Source organism: Vicia villosa, linkage group LG2, assembly GCF_029867415.1.
Source record: "Vicia villosa cultivar HV-30 ecotype Madison, WI linkage group LG2, Vvil1.0, whole genome shotgun sequence".
NCBI classification, from domain to species: Eukaryota; Viridiplantae; Streptophyta; class Magnoliopsida; order Fabales; family Fabaceae; genus Vicia; species Vicia villosa.
The window spans coordinates 163899396-163907595 of record NC_081181.1 but is presented as its reverse complement, the minus strand read 5'-3'; the positions used below and the strand labels follow the sequence as shown (position 1 = coordinate 163907595).

Below are 8200 nucleotides of genomic sequence, written 5' to 3'. Positions count from 1 at the left end.
TTTCATCATTCAGTTCAGATATAGTTTCATTAAGCTCTTTGTTATCAACCTCCAACTGGGCTATGTATTTCTTCTGCTTTTCACCTTGTTGACATACTTCAGCACTTCTGATAAAGAGCTTTCTGTAGGAGGTTGCCAGTTCTTCAAAAGATAGCTCATCTTCACTAGAGTCTTCATCTGAGTTGTAAACTCCAGTCAGAGCTGTGACATATTTGGCTGATTCTTCTTAAAAATCACTCTCAGAATCTTCATCAGACCAGGAGACTGACAATCCTTTCTTTTGTTTCTTGAGATAGGTAGGGCATTCAGCTCTAATATGTCCATACCCTTCACATCCATGACATTGAATCCCTTTACTGTGATTGTATTTTTCTTCTGGTTTATCTCTTCTGCCAGAGTCATAAGATCTACTGATGTCAGATGAGATGCTCTTGACATTAGGTCTTGGCTTCTGATCCATTCTTCTTATAATTTTGTTGAATTGTTTGCCAAGCATAGCTATAGATTCAGATAGATTCTCTTCACTACTTTCCTCTACTTCCTCTCGAGAGTTGGACACAAAGGCTATGCTTTTGTTCTTCTTTTCAGAATTTTCATTGATTCCCATCTCAAAGGTTTGAAGAGATCCAATTAACTCCTCTACCTTCATACTGCTGATGTCCTGTGCCTCTTCTATAGCTGTAACTTTCATATCAAATCTCTTAGGTAGGGATCTAAGAATTTTCCTCACCAACTTTTCATCAGACATTTTTTCTCCCAAAGCTCCTGAGGTATTAGCAATATCGAGTAAATTCATATGAAAATCCTTAATACTTTCATCATCCCTCATCCTTAGATTTTCAAATTTTGTAGTTAGCAGTTGAAGTCTTGACATCTTCACTTTGGAGGTGCCCTCATGAGTAGTCTTTAGGATATCCCAGACATCTTTGGCTAGTTCACACTGGTGCACCAGTCTGAATATATTTTTGTCAATTCCATTGAATAAAGCATTTAGAGCTTTATAGTTGCCAAGCGCCAATGCCTCTTCATCTTTGTCCCACTCTTCCTCTGGTTTAAGAGTTTTGTTGCCATCTTTATCAGTAATAACAGGATGTTCCCATCCTTTGTTCACAGCTCTCCATGCTTTGCTATTCACAAATTTCAGAAAAGCCACCATGAGAGGTTTCCAATAATCATAATTAGAGCCATCCAGAATGGGTGGTCTCATTATAAATCCACCACCTTCTTTGTCCATCGAACCAGAAAGTACCTTCCCTAGATCTCACCCAGTGAAAACAGGCAGGGTGCCTGCTCTGATGCCAATTGAAATTCTGGACTCAGACACGCGATGTCTTACAGGATGTCACGACATCATTATCTGAATGTTTTCAAACAAATGAACAAAGAGTAAACAGTAAACAACACAGGAAAATTGTTAACCCAGTTCGGTGCAAACACACCTACATCTGGGGGCTACCAAGCCAGGGAGGAAGTCCACTATAAGTAATATTAATTCAAGGTAATACAACTCAATATTACGCCTTTCACTTAATATCTACCCAATGCAACTTCAATCTAAACAGCTAGACCAGAGCTCCTACTCACTCCCCCTCAATCACATCAGTGATGAAAAACTAACAGACGAAAAGCAACAGAAGACACTCTTCAAAGACACAACTTGATCTTGCTTAAAAGCTTTGATCAAGTACAATAGTACTCTTGCTTAAAAGCTTCGAGTACTTTTTACAACTCAAAACAGAAACACCTAGACCAAGACAATCATCATGATGATTGTTTGGCTTACAAGAAAACACAACGAGAAAAACTAAAACAAACAGAACTCTAACAGTTTTTCAACCAAAAACCCTGACGGCAACAGCAGCTCCTACACGGATTAAATACCCTTCAGACAATACAGCAAACGGGCCTTGGATCCACAAAATAGTTTTTGCCCTAATTAAAACAAATCTCCATTATACAAGGAACTGATAATAGTAATCATCCACGACGTCCTTGAACCAGATCAGAATCCATTATTACCAAATATAGCGCATAAGGTCTTAACCGATCATACAATCATAAGAAGTAATATAAAATAGCAAACAGCTGCGAATGTCATGACATCGGCCTTGACATCAGGTAAAGGCCTGCATTAGGAAGCACATCACAACACCAGAAAGTATGTCATGACACTGTTTTTGACAAGATAGAGCCACAATCAGTTTTACCAAAAATTACAGCCAATCAACAACATCTACAGAAGTTATTCTCCATAATTCTTTTAAAATAACATTAATTTGGACATGCCTTTATTTTTTGACATGAGTTTTTTTTTTTACTTAGACACTTTAGGCACTTTAGAATTATTTTTAGCGCGATAAATTTTTAAATTATGATCGTACAAAATAAGTCTATGTAAAATTGTCAAAATCATAGTGAAACAACAACAAACTTTTTATGGGCAATCATTGGAGAATAGAGAAGGCATAACGAGGACAAATTGTCAAACCTCTATACATTCAGTGTACTATCCTCTCTCTCTCTCTCTCTCTCTCTCTCTCTATATATATATATATATATATATATATATATATATATATATATATATATATATATATATATATATGGGAACGTATCAAATGAAAATTTTAGCTATAGTGAGAACTAATAACTTTTAATAATAACTCAGATTTATTTCATATTTTAGATACATATTACATAAATATCTTTTTTAATTATTCACTAATTAAATTCAATGGTTATTATTAAAAGTTCTATGTTTTCGTTATAGTCAAAGCTCTCATTTGATATATATATATATATATATATATATATATATATATATATATATATATATATATATATATATATATATATATATATATGGGGACGACTCAAGTGAGAACACTTGGTTATTATGAGAAATGAGAACAATGAATCACGACCATTAAATTTGATTTTAATGGACTTGATTGGTTTCTCTTTCTATGTTAATTTAAAATAAATATTAAGGATCATAGAAAGAGAAACCAATCCAGTCCATTAAAATCAAATTTAATGGTCGTGATTCATTGTTCTCATTTCTCATAATAACCAAGTGTTCTCACTTGAGTCGTCCCCTATATATAAATATATATATATTGAGAATGGTATAAATAATTATTAGTCATTGGATTTAAAGTCAAATAAAAAATAAATGATGAAACATAAATGATGGATAGTGGCAGTGGTTCATCTCTTTAAGTGTCTTCTTTATGTTGACGAATTTAGATGTTGTTATTTTATTTTGTATTTTTAATTTTATTGTGCTCAGCTTAATTTATCTTATATTTTCATACCTCTCTTTTTATTCTAATATAATATATTATTTTACCTTTAAAAAATATAAATGTAAGTCCATCTTTTAAACAAATTTTAATGACTAAAAAATTATTGATAACTACAAGATTCTCCTTTCAATCAGGATTTTTTATTTTATTTTTTAATCAAGATTTCATTAAAAGAACCGATAGTTCTAATTCTAATAGAGAGATTACAAAAACACGGGCACAAAGCACACCCTAAAGAAAAATTACTCATCAAATACACTATGTGACATATACACAAAAGGAGCGTTGATCAACTCATAGAAGTTATAGTTGGGAGAAGTAATTTTTTCAATAAAAGACCACCGTCAAATAAGCACCTTAATGCCTCAAACGATGTCGGCAATATTCCACGAACCCTTCAATTAGGATTATTTTCATTTTTTTAACATATCGGGTATTATTTAAATCGGTGGTTTTTTATTTTGTAAGCAAGTTTCATTAGATAGAACAAAAGTTCACAGAACAAGATTACAAAAGAAACGGGCAAAGCCGCGGAAGGAAAATTACCCACCAATTGAGACCTAACTAAAGTAAAACAAAGGGTTTTTGTCAAACTCATAAAAGTTACAATTGGTATGAGGAATATTCCCAATAAAAGACCACCTCCATAGAAGCGCTTTACAACTCCAAACAACGTCCCGGGTGTTCCACACTGCATTCTTGAAAATAATATCATTCCTAGTAAGCCATATGCTCCAAATAATAGCCATCCAAATACACCCCGTCTTACTTTTACTCAATTTATTAGATTTACAAAAAGAAAACCAAATCCAATAACTCTCCTTAATATCCGCCCCCTTGTAATTGGACAAACCAATCCAAGACGCCATCTCCTTCCAAACCTCATCCACTTTACGGCAACTCAAGAAAAGATGAATGGTAGATTCTAAAAAGTCATCACAAACTACACAACAAAGATTAGAGGTAGAAGACAAAATACCTCGAAACTCTAAGGAATCTTTGGTTGCAATCCTATGCTTGAAGCATCTCCAACCAAACGCTTTTACTTTTAAAGGAATATCTCCCTTCCAAAGAAGAGAATTAACGAAATCAAAGCGATTAGGAGGACCAAAAATTAAAACCCCATTACGGATAGCACCGTAGCAAGAGGAGACGGAAAAGGATTCATGAACCGAAGGACGCCAAAACGCACGGTCTCCCTTAACGTTGTTCGACGAAGAAAACATGTCACTCCGGTGAAAATCCAACAAATCCCTCAATGCCATCAAGTTACCTTCCAAACCTTCCGGAACTAAAGGAATTCCCAAGTCGTTCCACTCCCACACATCACCATCCCACGCTCACATGCAAGCAACAGAGACATCCTGTAAAAAAAATATAGCAAAAAGAGACGGAAATAACAATTTTAACGTTCCCTCCTCTAGCCAAGAAGAATGCCAAAACGAAGTAGAAAATCCATCTCCAATGCGAAAAGAAACATTATTAGCAAAAAAGTCCCCGGGAAACCTTTTATCCAAAGACAAAATATCCGACCACCAAGCAGATTTCGAACTATACTTATCGGGTTTTCCTCCTTTACAAATCATCCTAAGTTTTATGTCTCCGTAACGAGCTTTAAGCATCCTATACCATAAAGAATTAGACTCCTCCAAAATCCTCCACTTCCACTTACAAAGGTGAGCTATATTGAAATCTTCAAGACTCCTCAAACCCAAACCTCCTCTATCAATCGGAGTGCAAACATCTTCCCAACACACCCAATAAACACTTTTCTTCTCCTCCAACCCTCCCCAAAGAAAATTACTTTGGATCCTATTAATCTCCCGAATCACCTTTTTAGGAGCCAAATAAAAAGAAAGAGTAAAAATGGGCAAGCTACCTAACACCGATTTCAAGAGAGTCAATCTTCCCCCAAAACTAAGGAACCTCCCTTTCCACGATCTCAACCGCCTCCTAATATTTTCCACCAAAGAATTCCAAAAAATAATCCTTTTCGGATTAGATCCAACACGGATACCAAGAAAAGAAAACTCCTTTTCCTCCCTTTTACAAGAAAGAAAGGAAGTTGCCACCTCCAAGAACCTAGCATTAACATTTATACCAATGAGCTTACTCTTATTATAATTAATTCCAAGACCCGACACTAACTCGAATCCTCTCAACACCACTTTAATAGCTCATAGGTTCTTCCAACTACCATCTCCAACCAATAAAGTATCATCCGCAAATTGAAGCACATCTACAAAACAATTACCTTTAACATTAATACCAACAAAATCCCCATTTTCCACCGCCTTATTGACCATAACTTTAAGACCTTCCGCTACAATCACAAAAAGGAAAGGAGATAAAGGGTCCCCTTGCCGGAGGCCCGTTCCACTACAAATTCTTTAGTGGGGCTACCGTTAACGAGAACCGACATTTTGCTAGTGAAGATTAAAACCTCCATCCATTTCAACCAAACCTCCCCAAAGCCCATCCTTACCAACATAAATTTAAGGAAATTCCAATTCACTTTATCGTACGCCTTTTAAAAGTCCACCTTAAAAAGAAGACAACCCCTCCCTTCCTTAGTGGAAAAATCAACCAATTCGTTCGCCCCAAGAACCCCATCGAGCAATTGACGACCCGGAACGAAAGCACTTTGGCATGAAGAAATGATGGAATGCAATACTCTTTTAATCCTACCGGCCAAGACTTTCGAAATAACCTTATAAATGCAACCCACCAAACAAATAGGCCGGTAGTCATCTAGACCCAAAGGATTAGAAGACTTGGGAATTAAAGATAAAAACGAAGAGGTAATAGCTTTAGAAAACACACCTCCCGAATGAAGCTCCTTGAAACAAGCAACAAAATCATCCTTTAAGAAAGACCAACATTTTTCACGAATAGGAGAGTAAAACCGTCCGGCCCCGGACTTTTCGCACCATCACAATTCGAAACCGCCTCCTTTATTTCCTCTTCGGAAAACGGGAGCTCAAGAGACGCACTATCCTCCATACTCAAAGTATTGAAAGAACCGTTCTCTAAAACCGGCCTACTTTCACAAACCTCCTTGAACTTTTCGTTAAAATGGCGCCAAACACCATCCTTAACCTCTTCAACATTAGCCAAGATACCACTACTAGTAGAGATGGAGCCAAGATGATTCCTCCTCCTCCTTTCTTTCATAACCCTATGGAAGAATTTACTATTAGAATCACCATCATTGAGCCACTTTACTCTAGATTTTTGAATAAGCATATTCTCCTTGATTTTAAGATTTAACCATAATCTACTACTTGCCTTTCTTTTGATTGCTTGAACCTCATTACTAACATCATCGCAATCATCCGCCTCATTCAAATCTCTAATCCCCTCCTCCACTTCCAAATCATACTTACCAAAAACCACTTTATTCCACTACTTGAGTCTATCCTTGATAATGCGAAATTTCTCCTTTAAAATAAAATCTCCTCTACCACTAACATAAATCTCCTTCCATTCTTCCTCAACAAAACGCATGAAATCTTTATTATGGAACCATTCATTATTAAACTTGAACGGTTTCGGATCCCAATCCTCCTTATCAACAACCAACCACACCGGACAATGATCCGACACATCTCTTTGATCAATAAATTGACCCACCACCCCCAAGAAGAAACAATATTTCTATCAAGAATGAAGCGATCCAACCTACTCTTGGATTTTCCATCCGCACTAAACCAACTATATTTTTTCCCTTTGCACGGAACATCTACCATACCACAATCATCAATGAAATTAGAAAGCTCCCTCCATTCCAATTTATTAACCTAAATAGAAGACCCAAATCTCTCACTTCTTTTCTTAATTGCATTAAAATCGCCACCAATTAACCATTCCCCATCCTTAAATTTATCCTTCAAATCTACTAACTCCTTCCATAAAGAACGTTTCAAGGACAAGAAGCAAGAAGAATAAACATTAATGCAATAATAAAATTTAGGGTTAAATAAGTTTTTTATCCTTATAAATATTGCAGTTTCATTTTTAGTCCCTCTGGGGTTTTGGCAACGGTTTTAGCTGGTTTTGGCAACGGTTTTTTTGTAAAACCTGTTGCCTAAAGGCAGGGAGGGACTAAAAATGAAAACTGCAATATTTATAGGGACCAAAAACTTATTTAACCCTAAAATTTATTCCTCCAACTAACCTTTATACCAATATAACCCGACCCACGGAAGCTCATCACCACCGATACGGTACTAGAATTCCAAAGAGTAAGAATTCCACCCGACATACCATCCGACTCGGAATAAGAAAAATCACAATCCGAATTGCCCCAAAAACTTCTCGCCACCCCTTCCGAAATATGACTCATCTTAGTTTCTTGAATAAAAAACAAGTCCGCCTTTCCCTTTTGAATAATGCTACTAATCCGCTTCCTTTTAATCCTACTTCCTCCTCCCCTAATATTTAGAGATCCCACAATCATTACAAATAATTATGAGTCGCCTTCCCTCCTAATGAATTACACATCTCCTTAACTTTTAGATCATTAGCAACCACCCCTAGATTAGAAATGGCCTTCCAAAGTTTATCACCCGATACAATACCGAAATTGCTCAGAATCCTCTGATTGCACCTAATTATATCCGAGTCCGCTGCACTGACTGCGCTGCCAGCAGCCCCAGACTGCACGACATCTCCGACTGCAGTAGAAATGGGCGCAGCAGCAGCTACACCTTGACCCCTTAACTCTGCTTTAACACCAAACTCAGCCGCTGCATTTTTGTTCTTCCGCAAAGTCTTCTTGGACCCCCTTGACTTACCGTGTCTCGAGTGAACTGCTAGCTTAGCCACACTCCTTCTCCTTCTAATCTGACCGGTTCCAATACCTCCGCCTACTTCCCCGCTTCTCACCGGAA

General features: G+C 36.7%; 1 protein-coding gene across 1 annotated transcript; it reads right to left on the bottom strand.

The window, feature by feature from the left end:
- Window positions 1–6173: 6173 nt before the first annotated feature.
- LOC131650503 (uncharacterized) lies at window positions 6174–7653 on the bottom strand. Its single transcript, XM_058920209.1, has 4 exons — window positions 7486–7653; window positions 6994–7050; window positions 6773–6875; window positions 6174–6676 (listed from the first exon to the last, which is right to left on the bottom strand). Exons 1-4 carry the CDS (start codon window positions 7651–7653, stop codon window positions 6174–6176), a joined length of 831 nt encoding a protein of 276 aa, XP_058776192.1.
- Window positions 7654–8200: the final 547 nt, after the last annotated feature.

What these genes read in the sequence shown, in the direction of transcription:
- LOC131650503 (XM_058920209.1), bottom strand. Translation starts at nt 7,653, where the DNA reads ATGAGTCATATTTCGGAAGGGGTGGCGAGAAGTTTTTGGGGCAATTCG. An exon ending in CGGGTTATATTGGTATAAAG is followed by an intron (nt 7,051 to 7,485) that starts GTTAGTTGGAGG and finishes GTGGTATGGTAG; the next exon opens with ATGTTCCGTGCAAAGGGAAA. An exon ending in GAAGGAGATTTATGTTAGTG is followed by an intron (nt 6,677 to 6,772) that starts GTAGAGGAGATT and finishes ATGATTTGGAAG; the next exon opens with TGGAGGAGGGGATTAGAGAT.